The 24,155-nt window shown below is 52.1% G+C and overlaps 1 protein-coding gene across 1 annotated transcript in view; it reads right to left on the reverse strand.

Moving 5' to 3' along the window:
- Positions 1 to 24,155, reverse strand: part of PTGIS (prostaglandin I2 synthase) — a 59,715-nt gene that overhangs the window by 15,161 nt on the left and 20,399 nt on the right. Inside the window, exons 3-6 of the mRNA XM_029917963.1 lie at positions 16,239 to 16,362; positions 13,994 to 14,172; positions 11,668 to 11,811; positions 6,205 to 6,356 (exon numbers count right to left, since the gene is read on the reverse strand). Of these exons, the coding sequence (XP_029773823.1) occupies positions 6,205 to 6,356; positions 11,668 to 11,811; positions 13,994 to 14,172; positions 16,239 to 16,362 (599 nt within the window). The remainder of the gene's footprint in view (positions 1 to 6,204; positions 6,357 to 11,667; positions 11,812 to 13,993; positions 14,173 to 16,238; positions 16,363 to 24,155) is intronic.

Raw genomic sequence — 24,155 nt, forward strand, 5'->3', positions numbered from 1 at the left:
TTTTTGAGAGAGACAGTGCATGAGTGGGGGAGGGGCGGAGACCAAGGGAGACCCAGAATCTGAAGAAGGCTCTAGGCTCTGAGCTGTCAGCACAGAGTCCAACGCAGGGCTTGAACTCACAAACTGAGATCATGATCTGACTGAAACCAAAGAGTTGGACACTTAACCGACAGAGCCACCCAGTTGCCCCTGCACTTCTCAATTTAAAGCAATGAGCCCAACTGTTCGCCTGAAATACATTATCCTCCTTTGTTTCTTAACTTTGGGGGCGCTGGAGAATCACCCAGGAGCTTTAAACCTCTGGATGCCCAGGTCCCACTGCAGACCGATCTTGTCAGAATCTTGGGGGGTGGGGCGTGGGCACATGGAGGTTTTCAACAAGTGAGTGGAGGGTAAAGGAAGTGTTGAAGGCCCTCGGTTTATGCTTATGCCAGATTCATAAGAGTTAGCTGATGAAACAGCTAAAGAAGGAAGCAAAGAAATTTAACACAGGTTTGGAAATGGCTGGGATTCTTTGAGGTCTGACAGCATAATTACAAACCTTGACTATTACTGTCAACACAGACTTTAAGGATGACTTTAAAAAGCAACACAGGGGGGCACCTGGGCGGCTCAATCAGGTAAGCATCTGATTTTGGCTCAGGTCAGGATCTCATGGTTCATGGGTTCGAGCCCTGCATCGGGCTCTGTGCTGACACCTCAGAGCCTGGAGTTGCTTCCGATTCTGTGTCTCCCTCTCTCTCTGTCCCTCCCCTGTTTGCTCTCTGTCTCTCTCAAAAAGAATAAATGTTAAAAAAGTTAAAAAAATAAAAAATAAAAAGCAACACAGTATGAAAAGACAACGAGCAGAATGAGAGAAAACATTTAGAAATCATAGATCTGGTAAGGGACTAGGATCCAAAATATATAAAGAACTCCTACAATTCAACAACAAAACCCACCCCACCTCACAACCCTCAGTTTTCAAGCCTGTAAACTAGGATAACAGAAGTATGCACACAAAGAGTTTGTGCAGAAATTGAATGTGTTAACCTAGAAAGCATAGAGAGTGCTGCCTGGCACAAGCCTAACAAATAGTAGCTATATTATTAAACAAAGCTAATGAATGTTAGCAAATTATTAGTCCATGGAGAATATATTTGCATCTTGTTTCTATACTTAGGAAATAATAATAATTTGTGAAATAAAGAACACAGGGTTGGCAGCCAGAGACCCAGTTAGAAATCCTAGCTCTGCCCCTTCCTAGAAAGATGATCTTGTGCGAACAATCTGGATCTCTGAGCCTCAGTCTCCCCATCTGTAAAATGGGGGCAACCTAGCTCATGGGATCATTAGGAAGATATAGAAACATAGAACACACTTGGTACTGGTAGGGGCTTAGCAAGTCAAGCTTGCTACATTCTTGTCATTATTATCAAGTATTATTTACCAGCCCAGTGCAATGACTCAGTGACTCAGACTGCCAGGCCTGAGTAACTAATGACGGAGCTACAGGGTCAAATTCCAGACCTCCCATGCCGTGTGGCCTTGGCCAAGACCCTGTCCACCACTGGGTCTCAGTCTTCCCATCTGTAAAACGAGAGGCCCAGAGTTGAGTACCTCTCAAATTTTTCCTCAGAAGCCCCTCGGTGCTCTAGAAACCTGGGCATAGTCCAGAGAGGGACATATATTTAAAGTCCTATGTTTTGGGGTTCGAGCCCCACGTTGGGCTCTGTGCTGACAGCTAGCTCAGAGCCTGGAGCCTGCTTCGAATCCTGTGTCTCCCTCTCTCTCTGCCTCTCCCCTGCTCACATTCTATCTCTCTCTGTCTCTCAAAGGTAAATAAACATTTAAAAAAATTAAAGTCCTGTTTTTTCCCTTTAAAATGCATTAGATTTTTGCATTAGACTTTCTTTCTTTTTCTTTCTTTCTTTCTCTCTCTCTTTTAAAAAAATTTTTTTTTGTTAATGTTTTATTTATTTTTGATACAGAGAGAGAGAGTCTCTCTCTCTCTTTCTTTCTTTCATGTTATTTTATTTTGAGAGACAGAAAGAAAGCATGAGCAAGGGAGGAGCAGAGAGAGAGGACAGAGGACCTGAAGTGGGCTCTGTGCTGGCCGCAGAGAACCTGATCACAGAGTTGGATGCAGGGCTCGATCCCACGAACTGTAAGAACATGACCTGGGGTGAAATCAAGAATCAGACACCCAACCAAAAGAGCCACACAGGCACCCCTAGACTCTATGATTTTTTATTATAAGAATGCCTTTCCTCCCGAGACAGTATTCAAAGAAAGCACGCCCCTCCCAAATTATCTAGTAAAATGAATGTTCCAAAAAGCAGTAGATTTAGCTTGGAGCTCTAACTTCCCCCAATTCCCTCCTATATGAGAAGCACCAGACTCTGATCTAAGGGTCTCCCAAAGGGTCAATTTTCTTTTACAATCTGTTTATACATTTGTTTTAGATGATTTTTTTAGATGTTTACTTATTTATTTGTAGAGACAGAGAATGCAAGCAGAGGAAGGGCAGAGAAAGAGAGAGAGAGAGAGAGAGAGAAAGAGAGAGAGAATCCCAAGCAGGCTCTGCACCGTCAGTGTAGAGCCCAACGTGGGGCTTGGTCTCATGAACCACAAAATCATGACCTGAGCCAAGAAAAAAAAACAGCCAGACTCTTAACCAACTGAGCCACTCAGGTGCCCCCAAATTTTTATCATTTTAATACTGGAGGAGAAATAATGCAGAACCATCGGAAAAAAAGAATAAGAAAAAGAAAGAAAGCACCTCTCAGAGTTCAGATGGGCATCTCCATCCCATCTCAGAAGGAAAAGCCTGTGTACGTTCCCACATTCTTAAAAAACAAAGATCCTGGTGGCTCAGTCGGTTAAGCATCAGACTTCGTTCGGCTCAGGTCATGATCTCGTGGATTGTGAGTTCAAGCCCCGAGTCAGGCTCAGAGCCTGGAGCCTGCTTCAGATTCTGTGTCTCCGCCTCTCTCTGCCCCTCCCATGCTCATGCTCTGTCTCTCAATAATAAATAAAAAAATAAAACAAAAACCAAAGAGGGTGACTACACTTACTGTGGTGCTCATTTCACAATAGATGTAAGTCAAGTCATTATGCCAGACGCCTTAAACTCACTTGGTGTCCTGGGTCCTTCATCTCTGAATAAAACTGGAAAAAAAATAAAACCCCCACAATATGCCCACTCTCCTGCACGGTTTGGTACATCCTGCTCTACTTTACGGCTGCTGTTTTCCTTTATGTGAATGTGTAACTTATTTCATCAGCCCCACTGCTGGACGTACAGGCTGTCTGTAGCATTTGCTATTCTCATAAACAACGGGGCAATGCATAGCTTTGGGCACCTGTGGATGTGTGCAAGCACTGCCGTAGGATAATTCCTAGCAGCAGGAGCTCAGGAGCAAAGGAATGAGCATTTCTGTTTTGAGAGCTTCTGCCAAAGCACTCTTCCAAAGAGGCTGCCCTCTTCACAAGCCCAGCGAAGTCTGGGGGCAGCTCTGTCCATCAGGGTCCAGCCCCAAGAAGAGAAACCTTCCCCAACGCTGCCACCTGCTGCCCACACTGGGAAGTGCAGCTTCCCTATACAGAGCCCAGGGCTGCTCCCTGAAGGACCCGCGGTCCCCAGTGGTCCCCAATAGCGTGGCTCTGGAGGAGAGCGCAATGGAGAAACCACTCTTTCCTGGAGAAGCAGCCGATGCTGGGAGGTGTCAGGCGCTTTACGCACAGGAGTCTGCGATCAGACCAAGTGTCTCATTTTGCCGGCTCGGCCACCTGACAGTTGTGTGTCCCTGACAAATGACCTCGCCTCTCTGAGCCTGTTTTCTTAGTTGCCAAGTGGGTATAATAATATCAACCTTTTATCAGGGTCGGAGGATTCAGGAAGATAATGAATGGTCTCTAAAGGGATAAGAGGTAACGCACAGAGAGGGGAAAGCTAATGGCTAGCGAACCACGAAAAGCTGTAGCATCACAATGATTAGGAGAACGCCCATCGAGCCAGATGTCCTTTCCTGCCCATCAGATTGCCAAGGTCTTAAAGGCTGATAACTGCTTGTTGACAAGGTTGTGGGGAAATGCAAATTAAAACAACAAATTACCCACTTCTGCCCATCAGATCGGCAAATGAATGCAAGGACTGGTAACATCTGGTGGGGAAAGAGCAGACTCCTTCCCTTCGGGCAGGCGTACGAATCGCTCCATGGTTTTGGAAATGATGTGGCAACAGCTAACAAAAATTTTAATGTGTGTGCCCTTTGACATGGCAAACCCAGTTCTAAGAAACTGTCAGAGAGGAATTAAATCACCAGATGGTACAAAAGATACAAGTACAATGAAACCCTATAGTAGCCACACACACACACACACACACACACACACAAAGGAAACAATTGTAAATATCCATTGGAGGGGGATGGCTGCCTAAATCCCCACTTCCAAGAGCTGCAAAGATGACTCAGTTCTCTGTGTGTTCATCTGATATTCTACTTTGCCAGAGTCTTTTTCGCTTGAGTTTGTTTTGTCCTGGATTTGCTGGGGTTTTCCCAGTGCAGCATCAGATCTTCTGCAAACAGGGATAGTCTTACACCTCCTTTACTCATTCTTTTTCTTTTTAAAAAATTTTTAACGTTTATTTTTGAGAAAGAAATAGCATGAGTGGGAGAGGGGCAGAGAGAGAGGGGGGAGACACAGAGTCCGAAGCAGCTCCAGGCTCCGAGCTGGCAGCTCTGAGCCCCATGCGGGCCCCAACTCAAGAATGAGATCATAACCTGAACCGAAGTCAGATGCTTAACCGACTAGCCCGCCGGGTGCCCCTTCTTTGCCCATTCCTATCCCAGTAACTGATTTCTCCGATCTAATTGCATTAGCACATACCATTAGATGTTTGCATTGACAGGGAAGACTCCACAGCTATACTGTTAGGTTAAACAAATAACCAAGCTGCAGATACTAGATGTAATTCCTTTCTGAAACACCCCTGGTGACACTCTAGATCTGTGTGTTTGTCCCTGTAAAACAGAGCCTCCTGCAAGACAGTGTGGAGGGCACTCCAGCACGTTAACACCGGTTTCCACGGGAAGCCGGGCTGGAAAGAGTATTCTTACTTCTACTGTGTACTTCTTTGAGTTGTGAACCACAAGAGCGCTTCCTTAATTTAAACAGTCTAATGTGCTGAAGTGTGGTTTTTAAAAACTACATCAATAAAGGAAATGGGGTGATGAGCTGCTGGAGCACTGAATGAGCCCACATTTAACCTGGTATCCGGTACACAGGAAGCGCTCAACAAAGAAGTGGTTTTTGTTTTATTATTACCCCAGCCATTCCTAAGAGTCACCCAGTAGGAAGAGCCTATTGTCTCCCCATTTAACAGATGAGATCGCTGAGGCACGGGGACACTATACAGAAGCCAGTAAACCACCTCAAGCCATCTGAGCTGAGTCTATGTCAACCACTCCCTTCAACTGCCCCTCCGGAGAAAGGACCTGCGGCAAAAAAAAAAAAAAAAAAAGGGGGGGGCAGAAACTGGCCCTGAATCATCAGCTCAGAAGCCCTGAGGCAGCATCTGAATCCAGATTTTGCTGCAAGTGTCTGAGACCAGGATACACTTGATTTCTCAACCTTCCTGTGCCACTTGTAACACACGCAGCTTCCCAACCTCCCCGGAGACTTGGATTCAAGTGGACTGGAAGAGACTGGGGGCTTGTCTTATTTAACAAGGCCTGAGAGGATTCTTCTCACCAGAGAAGTTTCAGACACAGCGGCCAGAAGGCGGTGCAGCCTAGTGGTTGGCACAGCCCCTGTGCACCAAGTCCTGCAGGAACCTCCTTACCAACACCGAGTCCCCTCTGTAGCCACAAAAATAAACAGGGTGGATTTCACAAACCCAGTGGAAGTGTTCTAGGTGTGGAGTTCGGTGAAAATGGCCAGACAATCCCTTCAGTGTGCAAGATCAAGGTCCTAAGAGCGGAGGGCTGATGACTGAGAGAGATGAAGGCAGGTGTGCCACGGAAGACAGGTACAAAGAAGGGTCACAGAACCCACACCACTGTGCTCTTGCATACGCCCGGTAACAGGGATCTCACTCTGCTCAGGGCATGAGAAGGTCCTTCCTCCCACGTTGCCTGGGATCCTTCGGCTTGAGGGTGGGCTCCCCCTCTGGGTCCCTCGGTCTGCCCCACCACCCGCCGGGGTCCCCACAGCGCTTACCCACTGACAGGGAGCCACGCGCCAGTTTGGGGAGCAGCAGGTCGAGCTGGCGGAAGGTGTGGAAGACATCGGCGGAGTGGGCGCGGTCCTGGGCCCGGCTCTGGTCGGTGCCCGGCGAGGCTTCGACTCCGTACAGAGTCAGGTAGCCGGCTCTGGGGGCGGCGAGCGGCAGGTCAGGGGGTCCTCCTTGGCCGCGCCCAGCCAAACCCTCCCACAGCGGCCCACAGCTCTTCTTCATGCATCCAGCCAATGACCACCCGCCCTTCCTACGTTATGCCCGGACTGTTCTGGGCCAGGGGGTCAGCAGTGGAGAAAACAGACAATACCCTCGGGCCTCCAGTGCGGGACACAGACAACAGGCAACAGACACAGGTGCATGAGCTGGTGCTCGGAGACGCAGTCAAAGCTGGCTGGAAAGCGGGCGGTGAAGGGCGGGGAGGCGCCCAGAGTAGGGAGAGCAGAAAGAGGGGGTTCAGGGCGGAGGGAGCAGTGAGTGCCGGCATCCCGAGCCAGGAAGGAGGCTGGTGAGGCTGCAGCAGTGTGACTGAGGGGACACTGAGGCAAGATGGAGACACCAGTCAGGAAAAGAGGCTACTACCCCTAGACAGAGAGTCAGGGCAGGCTCCCTGGAGGAGGCAGGGACTGAGCTGAGCCAGGAAAAGAGAAGAGGAAGGGGTCCGGCAGAGGGCACAGCCTGGGCGAAGGCCCACAGCCGAGGGGGCAAGCTGGGTCTGGTCGGAAAGCTGCCGCGTGTTGCTGGTCCAGGCAGCGGAGCCGGAGAGCCAGGGGACGGTGCGGGGAGTGGCGGGGCTGGGCACACAGCGCAGGGAAGGGGGCTGGGTTGCAATGGGGAGAAGGCTGGGCTGGACCTGAAGAGCCCTGGGGGTCTGAGCAGGAGAGGGAGGGGGCCTGCTGGGCTATGGACAAAGGGTCAGACACAGGAGGAAGCGTGCGCCCTCGTGCACAGGCACACGCCACCCACAGGAATGCTCTTAAAGAAAACATTTTCACTGCCAGCCCATGTGACGCTCCAGAAGCCCAGCCCCGCCGGCCTCAGTCGTGGGAGAAAAACCACAGGTTTTCACTTTTTCCATGTGGCGGGAGGGACTGGGGCCTCAGCAGGGATGCCGCTGGAGTGCCAGTCTGTCCCCCATCAGCTTCTCCTAGACCCTGGATCTCTCCCAGGAAGGGGATTTCCCGAGGAGGAGAGAGGGGAGGCAGGAATGAGGGAGGGTGGGGGCCAAGAGCGAGGCCTGTCTAGTCCCCACCCTGTCCCGAATCTGTGCCATGCAGGCTCACAGATCTTCAATAAATGTTCAAGGGAGGGACAGATGGACGGACGGGACAGCGTGCGGACAGATGGGGAGGTGGGTGTGTGGGTGGTCAGAATCTGATCCTGAGAACACTGATCTTGGGAGACACCAGAGGGTCATCATGGTTTTGAGCTCAGTCACCCAGGCGACTACCGTCCACTTTTCCCCTGCATCCCTCTCGGCCGTCCAGCCTGGCTTCCATGCCCCACAGAGACGCAGACCCAACCACCTGCTGTTGGGAGCTATCTGAACTCACCGGTAGAGTGAAAATTCCTGGTGAGGGTTCGGCAAGTTTGCACGGTCTCTTGCCCCCAGATAGCTCCCAAAATCTACCCTCTTGAAACTTTCATTTCTGCTTGAGCACCAAACCTCAAAATACGTTGCTGATTAATGTCACGAGCTGCCTGTCCCCTGGCCCTGTCCCTGAGACGTGACCGCACCTGGTCAGGGACAAGATAAGTAAACTAGATACACCCTAATGCAACACATAACTTTCCCCTAAGCAATACGGATAACTGAATGTCTTCTGGGACTGAATGCCTTTGTGAGATCAGTACTGTGATAAAATGTATCGTCATCCTTGCGACTCTGAGAGGAAGCGTATCTCGTGAGAACTTGTTTCCTGGGAACTTTCTCTTAAAGTTATAAACAGCCTAATGACCCTTACTCATAAAAAACTGACCTTTACTAAACAATGCTGTTTGCCTCTTGGTTAAAGAAGGCTTCCTTGAGGCTAGACCTGAGGTTTTGTAAAAATACCTATGACACCATGAGTGCCTGTGGCTAAAATTGTAAAACTTATCTATGGGAAATCATTTACTGCCCTTTCTTGTCCTTGTACCTTTTGCCATAAATAAACCTTGAGAACCAGACAAGATGGAGACGCCTGCCAGATGGGCAGGGGTGCTTGTCTGGGGATCAGAACGAAATGCGAGGCTCTCCCACTCTCTCTTTGGCCTGCACCACCCTCCTTCAGGGGACCCCTGGACCTGCAGGGGCTGGACTCCGGCAACCTCCCCCTCCCCCTAGGCTAAGGCAGCACCCCTCCCTTCAGAACAGCTGAGCCCCGGGTCGGACAGGTGCCTCTGCACTGGCGCAGAAGGAATTCCATCCCCCTTTCCCTCCGGTCACGAGGCCGGGTCCCTCTTCTCCACACTGGTGCCCTCGATTCCTTACAACAGAGTGGTAGAGGTGTCCCCTACAAACTGGACCCACCAGCCAACGTGCTGTGTTTGGTTAACAGAATTTTCCTATAAACACACTGAACGATTGGGGAGCCACACAAAACCTAGATTTCCCCCTCATCGCATCTTGAAAACGCATAGAATCTGGCCCCCTGGGAGCCTGTGGTCCCTCCCGCCAGCCCTGGGCAGCAGAGGAGTTACAGCTGCCCCCTTATCCGGCACAAGCTGGGTCAGCTGGCCCTGTGCTCTCTGGTCCCATTGTACTGGTTTTTCCCTAATGCAGAGAACCATTTCCCTGTATATAGATTCCATGAAAAATAAACCACAAGAACCCCCAACAAAACACAAGAAGGCCACGTGGTTTCACATCGTGGAGGCGAAGGCCCTTTCCAAGGCCACCTGCACATGAAAGTGACACAGAACTTGGTGGAAGGCAGAATAAACCATCATGTGTTGGCATCATGTGACCTACAGGAGGCGCTAGGAGCCACGCAGAACAATAGGGCTAGAATAGAGCTGGGTAGAAGGAGGGCTAGCAGACTAAGTGGGAAGGGCGGGGAGGCAGGAAAGGCCTCTCTGAGGAGGGGACACTTGAGACGGGATGGGACAGAAGTGAGGAGCCAGGCAGACATGCAGGGAAGGGCATTCTCAGGCAAGGGAACAGAAACTGCAAAGGCTCTGGGGTGGGAGTGTGCTGGGCTAGGGCAGACCACGCAGGATCCTGTGGGCAGGGTCAGAACTCTGAATGGGACTCTGAGCGGGGCAGGGGTGCCATAGGACAGGCTGGGAGGCTGAAGTAGTGGCATCTCATGGTTTGGGGGCAAAGAACCCACACTTCCTGTCATCTGACCCGCCCATCCCCTTCCTGTCTCAGGGGCTGTATTACAAAGGGCCCAAGTCCGCCGAGCCTGGATACAGGAGCTCCAGCCCAGGCCTCAGACCCCAAAGACACAGGGTCCATTTATGTCTGACCCGCCCTCCCCCGCTGCTGTTGCCGTGGCCTAGACGGCCCCAGCTGCCACCACACTGTCCTCGCTTCCCCCAAAGCCACAGCATTTCCTCTCTGACTCCTCTCACACACGGCCGCAGGGCCCCCGGGGCAGGAGACGAGGGAGACGCCCTGCTGGGAACCTGCGGAGTGGTGTTCGCTGCTCCTCTCTGGACTCCAGTCTCCCGATCACACAAAAACAGGGTGGCCCCGGTCACCGTCACCCGGATGGATCAGAGCCCCTGGGGGTGTGTGCGCCACTACAGGGTGACAGGAGAGGAATGGGACCCCTGACATGTCCCGGGTCGTGCTGGAAAGCGTGGGCCCTGCCAGGCCCTCCAGCAATGGGACTCTGGGCAAATGCCTTAGGCTCTCCAGGCCTCAGCTTTTTCATCTGTCAAGTGGGGATTGTATGGTCCCAGCATTGGAGAGGTGCTGTGCGGGCGAAATGCAGTAACACGCCTGGAGCCCACACTGTGTGCACAGACACGGTGTCACGGGCGTGCCTGGGTGCCCACGTGTCAGGGAACGCCCGTCCTTTACTCTGAAACTGTGCTGAAATGAGCTTTGGTTTACGAAATGCTGGGCAGCTGACGGTGCCACGGCAATCAGCGGGCTGTCTTTATTCCCCTCTCCCCTCGAGGCCAGGACCACGCCCCCCTCCCCCGCCACGCCCCAATCAAACCCTCAGCAGCCCCTGCCAGCTGTCCCCCAGAACTCCCCCACTGTGGCCCTCTCCCTGCCACCTGTGGGTCCAGGCCCCTGGTCTCTCCCATCGGGCCCTCCTGCCTCCCCAGCCGCACACCCACCTCGGGTTAGTCTCCGTCCGCAGCCAGAGAGAGCTGTCAAGCCCAAGTCCACTCGTGTCAGGCCCCTGCTTAAACCCCACCCCTGGGGTCACTCATCTTACTAAGAATAAATTCCAAGGCCTTGCACAGCCTCGAGGTTTCCACCAAGTGCTCTGACTCATCTTAACCCCACTGCCTGGGTTCGCGGCGCTAAGCCACGTTGGCCCGCCGCCCAAGCGTCCTCCGCCCTCCGCCCTCTGAGACTCTGCACCTGCTGGTCCCTCCGCCTGCAGTCCGGCCATGGTGGGCACTGGCAGCCAGACCCGCAGGGAAGCCCTTGCTTTCAGTCTGGTTCAGAGACCTCCCCGGACGCAATCACCCCCGCTGCTGATCTCTGCCGTCTGAATCTGTCACCCTCGGACACAACCGTCTATTTCCTGGTTCGTTATCTGTCTCTCCAGCTGGCGTCGGCCCGGTGAGCCTCAGGTTGGTGCCTGTGCTTCCCCTGCCGTACGCCCGGTGCCTGGAATGGTACTCAGCCCTGCTGAGGGCGGGACCGTTAGATGGTGTGGCTTTTCATATGAGTTGACAAGTTCTGACAAAAAGTTGAAGTCCTGGGTTGGTCTCCCCAGCGTCTTGTTTTCCTGGTTTGTGAAGTCTAAGGTTTGGAAGCCACGGGACAAAGACAGTCTCTGGAACCTGGTTTGGCTACGCCCTCTCCGGAAAGCTGGCCAAAGGCCCCTTCTCCAGACTTTTGGAGAGGAAGTACGACTCCTTTGTGACTCATAATCTGAGCCAGGAGCAAACCTGGGGTCCCAGATACAAAAGGGCATCTGGCTGGGGCGCCTGACTGGCTCAGTGGGCTAAGTGTCCGCCTTCGGCTCAGGTCATGATCTCAGGTTTGGTGGGTTCGAGCCCCACATTGGGCTCTGTGCTGACAGCTCGGAGCCTGGAGTCTACTTCAGATTCTGTGACTCCTTCTCTCTCTGACCCTCCCCGCTCATGCTCTGTCTCATTCTATTTCTCAGAAAATAAATAAATGTATATAAAAAAAGGGGGCATCTTGTAGTCTTGGCTTCTGAGTGTTCCGAACTGCTTCCCCACCCACGGAGTCTGCAGGGTTCCCGTGGCCACTATTAACGGCTGAGGGCTGGGCTCCACCCCCCAACAAGGGAGCCGCCCCGGCTCACCTGAGCAGGAAGTTATAGGAGAAATCCAGGAGACCCATCTCGTGCCAGCCGCCGTCTGCTTCTGTGGTGTCACCCAGCAGGACGGTGCGGAGGTTGGTGTACATGGCTTCCGTGAGCACCTGGAGGTCCTTGTGCAGGAGGGTCCTGGGGCACAGAACAAAGTAAGAGCACAGCTTTCAATGGGAAGCGTATGCCGACAGGCACCCCCTTTCCCAACGCTCAGGGTCCCAGGGCTCCAGGCCCTCCCTGGCAATGGTGGCTGGTGGACAATTGGCTGGACCATGACGGCATCACTGCTACTATTGTCATCAGTGACTGTGACAGTTACTCTTTATGGTGCTAAGCACCATGATCCCATTTCATCTTCTGACACTCTAAGGAATCACAGTTGCTATGATGAGCCCATTTTACGGACGGAGAAACTGAGGGACAAGAGAGGAATGTGACTCTCCCGAGGTCACCCAGCCAGTAAGTGAGAACAGCTGGGATTAAAAACCTGGTCTGCCCGAGTCCAGAGTCTGAATTCCCAACCGTGACAGCCTGTCCCTCCTCGGGACACACAAGCTTAGATAAGGAACCCAAAGTCATCTGGAAGAGAGAGAAACAACAAGCCAGCCCTTCCTCCTTGAAATCCAAAATTAGGGACACCTGTTTGGATAAAGTGTCCCTTGACCAAGGACTTCCAGGTAGGACACAACCCTGAGTGACCCTGATGTAGCTGTTCCCCAGACCCCACTCCAAGCTTCTGATGGAGACAGTAGCCCTTAAGAGGTGCAGGACCCGCATCCAGTAGACAACGTATTGGCTTGTGAGAAATTTCCAGAAACTCATAGGGTAGACACTGGAGGAAAGTGGGGTCCTCCCTGGGGAGCGGGATACAATGCGGTGAACTGGGGAACCTCACTGCTAATGGGACCCGATGGTCCCGCTAGAATGCCAGGACCCAGGACACCTGGGCTCAGAGATACTCCCAGCAGCCGTCCCCCAAAGCCAAGGTCGGACTGCACATTGCCTCTCATCAGCGTTTCCCTCATACTCTGGCCTTTCCTCAGCTTTAGCAGCCCCGCGAAACCCAGTCTTCTGGAAGCTTTCCCTAACCTCAGGAGGCTGCCCTTCCTGGAGACCGATCACTAAGGATTCCCATTAGACTGCATGAACCCCAGGGGTGGACACAGCGTCTTCTTTCCTCAGCATCTCAGCTGGAGGAGACTGGGCTGTGGCGCCTGAGGACCTGGGTTCAAATCTCAGCTGTGCCACTTACTGGTGGTGGATCATGGGTACGTCACTTCATTCCTGAGTCTGTCTGCTCAACTGTAAAATAATATACAAATATCCACCTCTTGAGCTAGAGCCATTGCACAGAGATGAAAGTGTTTCTATCAGGGTGCCTGGGTGGCTCAGTCAGTTAAGGGTCCAACTTCGGCTCAGGTCATGATCTTATGGTTCGTGGGTTCGAGCCCCGCGTAGGGCTCTGTGCCGACAGCTCAGAGCCTGGAGCCCGCTTCCAATTCTGTGTCTTTCTCTGTCTCTGCCCCTCCCCTACTTTTGCTCTGTCTCTCTCTGTCTCAAAAATAAATAAACAAAAAAAAAATCTTAAAAAAAAAAAAGTGTTCCTATCAAATGCCGGCAAATAGTGGGCATCTTCAAATGGTGGCTGGCATCATTCTGCGCCCCCTGCATCTAGACCGGGGTAGAGAAGGTCCTCAGATACTTGCAGAAGTAATGAATGCAGAGTAAATGTGCTCACATGTCCTACTGTTGATACAATGACTCCTTCTGTTTCAGGACCTACATCACTTCCTCGCTGTGTGACCTAGAGCAAGTCACTGCTCTTCTCTGAGCCCAGTGTCCTCATCCGTAAAGCGGGGCTGCAAGTTCCTCGCCCTCCAGCATCGTCATGAAGACTAATGAGGCCAAAGAATATGGACTCAACGCTGTTAATCACCCCAGCCACCTCCCTTCCTTTAACAAGATGAGGAAACAGAGGCCCAGAGAGGGCAAGGGATTTGCCCAAAGCCACACAGCTAGGAAATGGTGGAGCTGAGAACTGACTCTAGGTCTGGCTGACCCAAACCCTGGGCTCCTCCTACTGAAATCAGACCTGTCTCCTAAAAGAAATAAAGATGAGAAGGGCCTTTCTTTAGCCCAATTCCTTGGGGCTGGGGCTGTTTATTGGGGGGTTTTTGGTCTGTCTTTTCAAAACGAATGCCTTTACTGGACACCTGGTGTGGTGACAAATCCAAGCCACACAGCACCTGGGCTCAGCAGGCAGCGGCAGGTCACGCTCTCCCCCGCCCACCCACGGGTCCCGTCTTGAGCCACTCACGGTTTCATCTTGGCCTTTTCGTCACTGGGGCTGTAATGCGGGAGCTGCAGGTCAAAAATCCTCTCCATGAGGAAGACAGCGTAGGCGTGGAAGTCCAGCCTGGCGCGAGGCTCCCACACCACCGTGTCGTAGGAGTGGGGGTCCAGGAGGACAGTGACATACCTGCCCCCCAGCAGCACCTGTGGGAGCGTCAGCAGGGATGAGGCGAGGAGAGAAGGGCTATAAATGGGGCAGCTGCGGTCAGCGGCCAGGGGCCCACCCTGCACCAGGCACTGACGTCTCACAGACAGTGTCCTCTCATCGGCCCTCATGACTGCTGTGGGGTGGGGGCTGCTGGGAGCCAAGAACTGACGCTGACGGAAGGGAGGGGAAGTGCCCGAGACCACGCGGCTGAGACGTGGCAGACAAAGGGCTGGCATTCAGCATTTTTCTGGTACCAAATGTGCTTTTTACCACCTCACTCTTCAGTACCTGCCATTACCGTCTTGGCCACGGTCACATCTTCAGCATCCAGGAGAAAGCCTGCCCACAGAAGGCAGCACATGGATGTCGTGTGTGTCGTGGGTGGACAGACTGGACAGAACAGGTGGGTAGTTGGGTGGATGCTGCTGGGTCAATGCGGTGAATGTGCCAGCAACACCCCTTCTTTGGGAGGCTGAGCTCTGAATGTCAGCTGCTGCCCAAGAAAGTGAGGAAAAGGCATTTCCCCTCAAATTCTCTGTGGGGGGGGGAGTGGTCACACAATTCTAAACACCCACTCACTGCCTTGCCCCTGTTTCCAAAGTGTGATCTGGAAGTCATGGTACTCAAACTCTCTTATAAAATGTAGGTCAAGGGGCGCCTGGGTGGCTCAGTCGGTTAAGCCTCCGACTTCGGCTCAGGTCAGATCTCACGTTCGTGGGTTCGAGCCCCGCATCAGGCTCTGTGCTGACAGCTAGCTCAGAGCCTGGAGCCTGCTTCTGGTTCTGTGTTTCCGTCTCTCTTTCTGCCCCTCCCCCTCTCAGGCTCTGTCTCTCTTTGTATCAAAATAAATAAAAGCATTAAAAAAAAGTTAAAAAAAAATGTAGGTCAATAGCCAAGAAATAATCCTAATGGATGGAATGCTAGATGGGTGGGAAAATGGAAGGATATCATCAGTGAAGGTAAGTTGGATGGAAAGATGAATGGATGAGGAGGTGAGGTGTGAAGCTAAAATATAGATGAGTGTTGGGAACATGACGGCAGGATGCTAAGTGGACATGGGTGATGTTGGATGGGTGAGTCCTGAAAGGGTACATGGAAGGTGGTGGGTGTGGTGGTGGTCTGGATGCTGAAGGATGGATAGACAGATGGATGATGGATGGGTGGATGGAGACATAAAGAGATGCATCCAGAGCGGACAGACACCGGATACTGAAGGGATAGGTAACTGGGTATCGGGTGCCTGGCGGTGGACGGATGGAAAGATGGGTAGATAAACGGAAGTTGGTAGAAACTGAACATATGGATAAAAAGTGGATGGATGTTACATACATGAATGGACGATTGCTGGATAAGTCTGAGTAGACAGATGAAGGGACAGATGATGGACAAATGGATGGGGAGATGGACGTCAGACAGGTATACGGGAAGATGGGTAAGTGGATAGACGGAGGTGTGATGGAAACGGAATGTGTGAGTGAACGCTGGGCGGGTATCAGGACAGACAGATGGCGCTCACATACTGGGTAGACAGGCAGAGGGATGAACGCTGGGTGAGTGGATGGAGGCTGGGTAGACGGAAGTTGAATGGATGGACAGAGGTCAGTTGGATGGACATGAAGAACTTCACAGACCTTGAATGACCGCTTGCTTGGTGTTGAGAAGATGCTAAAGGGATAACGAAGGGACGGACTCGTTAAGTGTCGGTTGTACAGCTGGATGGGGAAATGGATGGAAAGCTGGCAGGACCACTGGACAGCAGGTTAGTGCATGAGAAGTTATCAATGAGGGGGGCCTGGGGGCTCAGTCCGTCGAGTGTCCGACTTCGGCTCAGGTCATGATCTCAGTTTGTGAGTTCGAGCCCTGCATCAGGCTCTGGGCTGACAGCTCAGAGCCTGGAGCCTGCTTCGGATCTGTGTCTCCCCCTCGCTCTCTGCCCCTCCCCCCTCTCTCTCTCTCTCCAAAATAAGTAAACCTTAAAAAAGAATCAGAAGGATCCGTGAACACCAGGTGACAGACCCACCTGCTCGCCCCTTCCCTCCCTAGACGCACAAGAGGCACTTACAGTAAATACATCACCGTGCTTCTCCTTCATCCTGGCGAGGAAGCTGGCAGCGTCTTTTCCAAACTCCAAGGCATGGCCCAGCCAGGGTATCCTGCCCACGTCCAGGGGAGGCTCGCCAGGCCGCCTGCAGAAGCCACAGGACCTGTCACTATGTTTAAGCAGGGAAAGAAGACAGAGTGCAGGGCATGGGGGGTGATTTTCCGTGGAGGGGGCCGAGCAGGCTTCCTGGGACACCGGAGAAAGACCTGAAGGTGGTGAGGGAAGGAGCACATAGATATCTGGAAGAAGAGGCTTCCAGGCAGAGGAAACGACAAGCGCGAAGGCCCTGAGGCTGGGTCGTGCCTCATGTGTTCCACAAACAGCAAGGAGGCTAGTATGTCTCGACTGGCGGGACCAAGGAGAACAGGAGAAGCTGAGGCCACAGCAGTAACGGGTGTGGGACCACACAGGGCCTGGGGGGCAGCTGCGAGGACTTTAACTTTCCCCTGAGTGAGGTGGGAGCCATGGGGGAGCTTCAAGTCGCACAGGGACATGATTTGACTTAAGTTTTTACAGGATCCTTTTGGCGGCTGAGTAGAGGAAGGACTTCAGGGGCCAAGAGCCGACGCTGGGTGACCAGCTGATGTGGGTACATGTTAAGGAGTCCAATCGAGGTGCACTTTCCCTGTGGGTAGGAGAGCCTTCTAGAAACCCAGAAGTACAAGGACACAGAGTTCTCTGCCTGAGCCAGCGCAGACAGGGCTCTGGTCACCTCACGCCCCCTGCCGTCCCCACAGAGAAAGGATGAGACTGGAGACACGGCCGAGGGACAGGGGGCAAAGGGCAGTGGACGGAGCACCCTCACCACCGACCCCTGGCTGCCCCTGCCCCGCCATCCTCTGGGGGAAGGGCTGTTAGCTAATCGTGACCACGAAGGGGGTCTCAGATGGTGCAAGACCGGTGCTCAGGGTGGGCCCCTTGCAGGTCCTTAAACCCAGGCGTAGGACCCCTGGCTTCGTCTTAGAATTATCAGCACAGGCACGCGGAGAGCTCCCTGTCTGGGAGTGAGTGAGTGAGTCACATCCCATCCCTCTCTCGCTCACCCAACGGTAACTGGGAGGCAGGCACGGTGCCCGGCTTCATGGGGCTCACGTACTAAGAAGGGGAAGGCAGACAAAAGTAAAAAAAAAAAAAAAAAAGCAAAATCATTTCGGGGAGTGACAAGTGTGATAAAGAAAATAAAGGAGCTACTAGTGAACAATGAAAAGCCAACCCAATTTTTTTTTAATTTTAACGTTTATTTATTTTTAAGAGAGACAGAGAGACAGAGTATGAGCTGGGGAGGGTCAGAGAGAGAGGGAGACAGAATCCGAAGCAGGCTTCAGGCTCTGAGCTAGCTGTCAGCACAGAGCCTGATGCAAGACTTGAACCCACGAACCGTGAGATCATGACCTGAGCCGAAATCAGATGCTCAACTGACTGAGCCACCCAGGCGCCTCGGTTATTCTTTTTTACCAGGGTAGAAAGAAACCATTCACCTTTAGATGGACATTTGGTTTGTTTCCTGTTTATAGCAGGGGCACCTGGGTGTCTCGGTTGAGCGTCTGACGTCAGCTCAGGTCATGATCTCACGGTTTGTGAGTTCGAGCCCCGCGTCGGGTTCTGTGCCAACAGCTCAGAGCCTGGAGCCTGCCTCAGATTCTGTCTCTCTCTCTCAGTCTGCCTCTCTCCTACTTGTGCTCCGCTCTGCCTCACTCTCAAAAATAAACATTTATAAGAATTTTTAAAACGGTAAATGTTACAGCGTGTGAATTATATCTCAGCAAAGAGAAAAGAGAGATGAGTGACAGGGGCTGGTCAGGGAGGACCTCCCCACGGAGCCACCACATAAGCAAAGACCAGCAGGATGAGAAGGGAATACAGCGCCAGGGTGGGGAGATTTTAGGCAGTGGGAACAGCAAGTGCAAGGGCCCTGGGGTGGGAGGCTCTCAAGACAGCAAGCCCTGGTTGGCTGGAGTGGACCGCGGGGGCGAGAGGCAGGACTTGACCTGTGGCCAGGGTCAGGCTTCCATGCCCAGTATGATGGGGAGCCCCTGCAGGGTTGGAAGCAGGAGCTGGAAATGGATGTACTTATGCTTTTAAAAAGTCACAACACATAAACGACTGTGATCATCCAGGAGCGTGACAACGGAAGTGGAGGTGAAACTGGCATCTGACACCCCTACTTCCAAGACAGGGGCCTCTTTCCTCTAAGACACGTTTGGGGGTAAGGGCAGGGCCATGGCTTCCTTTCCTGGCTCTTCGTCCAGGCTGCTGCCAGAGCTCCCCAATGAGCCACATGTTATTTCTGGCAGCTTCCATATTCCCCCAGAAAAGTCCCAAGGAGGCTCAGACAAAGGCAGGAAGCTGGGAGCCCAGGAGTCTGACCCCCGATGGAGCTGGTTGGCTCTCGGGCCGAGGCCCTGAATCCAGCTCAGGCCCAGGCCACATTCCAGGGTGACTCAGCTGCCACCCAGCAGCCACCCAGCAGGGCAGAAGGCGGCTCTATTTTGGGGTCTGCGGTCTCGAGCCTCGCCCACAGACACTCTCACTGTTTTGAGGCACCGCTAGGCCCCTGGAGAGGAGGGAGGCAGGGCTGGACCACCCCAGCTCCTGCCCACACAGCCTGCCCGGCCAGTTTCAGATACCAAGACACCTTTTCTGGCTCTCCACTTCCGGTCACATGGGCTCCTCCCCCAATTGCCCACTCCTCACTCACAGACTCCACAGCCAACCTTGCCACCTGCCCTGCCTCTCTCTCACTCCACCCTCTGCAAACTGGGGGAGGGAGTTAAGGATGGGCATCACTCACCTTTGTGACCTGAAGTGTCACACCCGCACTGGACGCAAGTTCCAGGACTATAGGCACTCGACCCCAACACTTAACAACAGTGCCTGGCACAGGGCAGGCGCTTAATAAACGCATGTCAGATGAATGATCTGTGTATGCAGTTGATGCTCAAAGAGGAGCACCTGCCCCTCCTCCCCCACCAGAGTTGCTGAAAGGGTCAAGGGACCCGATGCAGGTTAAGTGCCTGACACACAGTCCACTGCATTGTGTAGCCTTGACCTCTCTGTCCAGTAGTTTCAACTCAACCTCAGGCTCTGGGAGGATTTCACAGCAGGGTTTCAGCAAAGTAAGCTTCCATTCCCCCCCAGGGCTCACCCACAAGCTGTCCCCCCTTAACCTCCCCCTTGCCTCCCACTTTGTAGAAGCAGCAGCGGCCACTTTGCTCTAGTTTTTGTTTTCCTGTTTTTGTAACTGACACAGACGGCTCAGAGAATTCTCAGCGTAATAGAAAATGGTTAGAGCAAGCAGAGTGACAGAACAGAAGCAAACTGGAGAGAGGACAAGGAGCGGTGGGGACAGCGGCAAGGCTTAGAGAGGGCTCTCCTAGGAGTCCCTGGCAGAGGAGCTTTGTGGTCACATTTTCAGGAGAAGCTGGAAATCTGGAGTTTCTCGTTTGGGGAAGCCCCTACGTTCCTCTTCCTGCCCCGGGTGGTACACAGCAAACCATCTGTGCCAAACCAGCCGCGGGCCACCACCTGGTGGTGCCCGTTAGTGCGTGTTGGAATGCGACACATTTATCCATGCCTAGAAACTGTATCCTGCAAGGCCCAGATCATTCCTTGAGCCACCGGGAACCCTTCACCTGATGTCACGGCGGCCTCCCCCCAACCTGGCATCGTCTTCCAATGCTCCCTCCACCAGACACACACAAGCCCAAAGAGGAAGAGAGACACACGCAGCCTGGCGGAGTGGCCAGGGCACCGGGGAGCGGCTACATGAGCCTCGGTGGACCAACGAGGCCCAAAAGGACAGCAGGAAGATTGTTTCTGACACCCCTGTGCAGGTCACCAGCCCCAGTGACACAGAAGTCAGGCTCCTAGGTCCTGACCCCTCCAAAGTCCAGCTCACAGCCTACCCCGGGAGAGAAGACTCACAGTTGCCCAGCCGGGTTTAAAAACCTTTGCCATAACTACAAAAAGCGGAACTTGGACTGGAGACTGCACGATGTTCATAATTTTTATATTCTGAGACAGGATAATAGAATTGTGGTTGTCACTGTTTTTGACATGCATTCTGAAATATTTTCTGGAGTGATATTGTAACATCTGAAGTTAAAAAAATTTTTTTTTATTTGAGAAAGAGAGAGAGAGCATAGAGAGGGGAGAGAAGCAGAGAGAGAATCTTAGAATAGAGCCTGATGAGGGGCTCCCCCATGGCCCGGGGATCACGATCTGAGCCAAAATCAAGAGTCAGACACTCAGGGCGCCCGGGTGGCTCAGTCGCTTAGGCCTCTGACTTTGGCTCAGGTCATGATCTCGCAGTTCGTGGGTTCGAGCCCCACGTCGGGCTCTGTACTGACAGCTCAGAGCCTGGAGCCTGCTTCACATTCTGTGTTTCCCTGTCTCTGTCCCTCCCCTCTCTCATGCTCTGTCTTTCTCTGTCTCAAAAATAAATGAAACGTAAAAAAACGAGTCAGACACACAACCAACTGAGCCACCCAGGTGCCCCGATCTGTAATTTTTTGTAAAAATGTTAATCATTGAATGAAGGGGACGGTTCCACGGGGGCTATTAAACTATTCTTTCTATTTTTCTGTTTAACTGAAATTTTTTATCATTAAAAATTTTAACTTAAAAAAAACTAGAGATAAAGACAGTTGCTGACTGAAGTTCTTTTTTTTTTTCTTTTCATTGAGAAAAGCATGAGTTTTGGAACTGCCTAGATGGGGAACAGAATTTCGGTGTGACCCTACAGAGGTGGTGTAGCCCTTCTAGGCCTCAGTTGTAAAATGGGGTGATGAACGTCACCTCAAGGGTCAGTGAGGAGAAAGGAAGGTGCAGGGCCTTGCTTGTCTGATTCCTTGTCTACACAGCATCAGCGTCAACCATCCCTTTTTCTAACACTTGATTATTTGTCCTTAAGAATCTTATGGCGGGGGGCGCCTGGGTGGCTCAGTCAGTTGAGCGTCTGGCTTCGGCTCAGGTCATGATCTCACGGTTCATGGGTTCAAGCCCCGTGTTGGGCTCTGTGTTGACAGTTAGCTCAGAGCCTGGAGCCTGCTTCAGATTCTGTGTCTCCCTCTCTCTCTGACCCTCCCCTGCTCGAGCTGCCTCTCTCTGTCTCTTAAAAAAAAAAAAAAAAAAAGAATCTTCCAGGGGTGCCTAGGTGGCTCCGTGGTTAAGCATCCAACTTTGGCTCAGGCTGTTTTCTCGAGGTTCATGAGTTCCAGCCCCATGTCGGGCTCTGTGCTGACAGAGCGGAGCCTGCTACAGATTCTCTGTCTCCCTCTCTCTCTCTGCCCCTCCCCTATTTCCCTTCTCTCAAAAATAAATAAATAAATAAATATTTTTTTTAAAAAAGGATCTTCTGGTTGTAGCTGCATCTTACTATCTTACCATCATGTAGTTCTAAGATTTCTGAGCACTCAGATTACAAATAAAATGAGTGGGGAGCATGGAAAATCATTTTTCCTGAGAATTACAAATCCTTACAGCCCAGATTCGAAATCCAGGCAGACCCTGGAGGAGTTGCTTAGTTTCTCTGAGACTCAGTTTCCTCCTCTATAAAATGGGAGTAACAACAGTTGAGAGGAGAAAATGAGATTGGGACCTAAACTGGGTGCCTCTGGGGTCTCCCCAGGGTCCACCCAACTAACTGCCCCTGAGCTCTCGGTGACCCCCACACCGAGTATGGGTCATACTTCTCCCCAGTACCCACCTGTCGACCCTCCTAAGCCACCAGGTATAAAAATCAACGAGCCACCCTCAAAGATACATTAGCTCTCTGGATTACAGCAAGAATTCGCTAAAAGACTGTTTAACTGGCCTTTCTTCTAACCCAGCAATTCCATTCTCAATGACCATCCTCATCAGCATTCCCATTTTAAAGACCGAGACACTAAGGCAGAGAGCGGTTACTCAATTTATTCTTATTCCTAGAGGCCGAGAGTTTCCGCACGCTGACCACCCAGGGACCCTGCCTCCCAGAGTCCATATAGCTTACAGCAGCTGCATCCACGGGGAGGGGGTCACAGAGCAGGAGCTCTGGAAGGAAGACCAGAGCACATTGTCCGAAATAGCAAAAACACTGGAGAAACCTACGAGTCCATCAGTTGAGACAGGAATCAAAAGGAAAAAAACACAAACCTTCCATCCATTCATACTACGGAGCACTACACAGACGCTCAAAAGAATGAATCAGATCTCCATGTAGCAACATGGCCGGATATCAAAGCTGAAATCTGGAGTGAAAAAGCAAATGGGGAATCTGAAAACATCACTCGATAGAGATTCCAAAAAGCCTGACAACTTTGGAAGAATCATTCACTTCTTCACAGAAAAACTTATGTGTGGCCTTTTTCTTTTTCGTCCTCATTTTTTTTTTCAGGCAAAGGAATAAAGAGAGTTTTAAAATTTAACCTGAGAAGGTGTCTAGAGGTTAAAGAACAAGATCACAAGGTTATGGTTTGGAAATTGAAGTAACCTATTGTTTAAAAATGAAGTTTCCAGGGGCACCTGGGTGGCTCAGCGGGCTAAGCCTCTGACTTCAGCTCAGGTCATGATCTCACATTCATGAGCCCGAGCCCCGTGTCGGGCTCTGTGCTGACGGCTCGGAGCCTGGAGCCTGGAGCCTGCTTCTGATTCTGTGTCTCCCTCTCTCTCTCTGCCCCTCCCCTGCTCATGCTCTGTCTCTCTCTGTCTCAAAATAAATAAAAACATTAAAAATAAAGTTTCCAGAAAAGTTCTGGAATTTTCAGACACCCTCATTTCACACACACACACACACACACACACACACACACACACACAAAATTATCTACAGCCTCAATGAAGAGAGATGGTAAATAAAGGCTGAGTAGTAAGTACTCTGGACTGGATTCTGGCACACAACAAGCACATGAAGGAAAAGCTGATGAAACACAAATTGAGTCTGGAGTTTGGTTCATCTTAACAGTTGGCTTTTTAGCTTTAACGAATGAACCAGGATAATGTAAAATGTTAACAAAGGCGGAAACTGCAGGAGGGGTCTTTCTTTGGAAACTCTTTGTACAACCTTTGCAACTTTCTTGCAAACATAAAACCAGTCTAAAATTAAAAGTGTTCATAAAAAACTCTGGAAGTTTCCAGGCTTGCCCTCAGCAGCGCCATGAGGTAGCCTTGATCAACAAGAAAAGTCTGGAATCGCCGGAAGGAAAGGGCTTCAGTCTTTTCTATAACGGAATAAATACTTAAGTCAAATGCACTCAGCTACTCTATGTGCTGCTGAAATTAACTTTTTAAATGCTTTATAAAAAAGGACCTACTGCCACGTCCCTGATTTGAAGCATAGGAGATTGACTCCTTGTCCTCAATCACAGATTCTCCGAGAAGCAGGACCACCTTCGGGACTAGGAAGCTGAGAGGTCCGGCCCGCGTCTACCCTGCCCACGCGGTGGGATGTCAGGGGAGGGGAGACCCCCTTTCTGGACCAGAGCAGAGGGAGATCCGAATCTCCCCAGCCCCCTCGTCCAGGTCAGTGGGGAGGGCTCCTGCTGAAAGTGGTTCCAGGGCTCTGCCTTCCCCAGACTCAACTGGCCTGTCTGTGTAATGGGGTGAGGAGCAAGGCTACCCCTCAGGAACCGAGAAAAGCTGGGGATTGACTCACGTAGGTACTGGGTCCAGGAGGGGGCTTCTCGCACCCACTCCCCACCCGAGTACCCTCTCCAGAAAGCCCTTCGCAGGTGCCGGCCGAGCGTGTGTGCTGGGGGAGCCATTGGCCGGGCCCCCAGCCCCGTCCCCCACGTCTCTGGCCTCCCCTGACCCCCTCGGAGCCTCTCCGCGGCCCCCGCGGCTGGGCCGTCGCCCTCCCCGGGTGGGGCAGCGGGTGGGCGGCGAGACCCTTCAGCCGGA

Source organism: Suricata suricatta, chromosome 12 (genome assembly GCF_006229205.1).
Source record: "Suricata suricatta isolate VVHF042 chromosome 12, meerkat_22Aug2017_6uvM2_HiC, whole genome shotgun sequence".
Lineage (NCBI taxonomy): Eukaryota > Metazoa > Chordata > Mammalia > Carnivora > Herpestidae > Suricata > Suricata suricatta.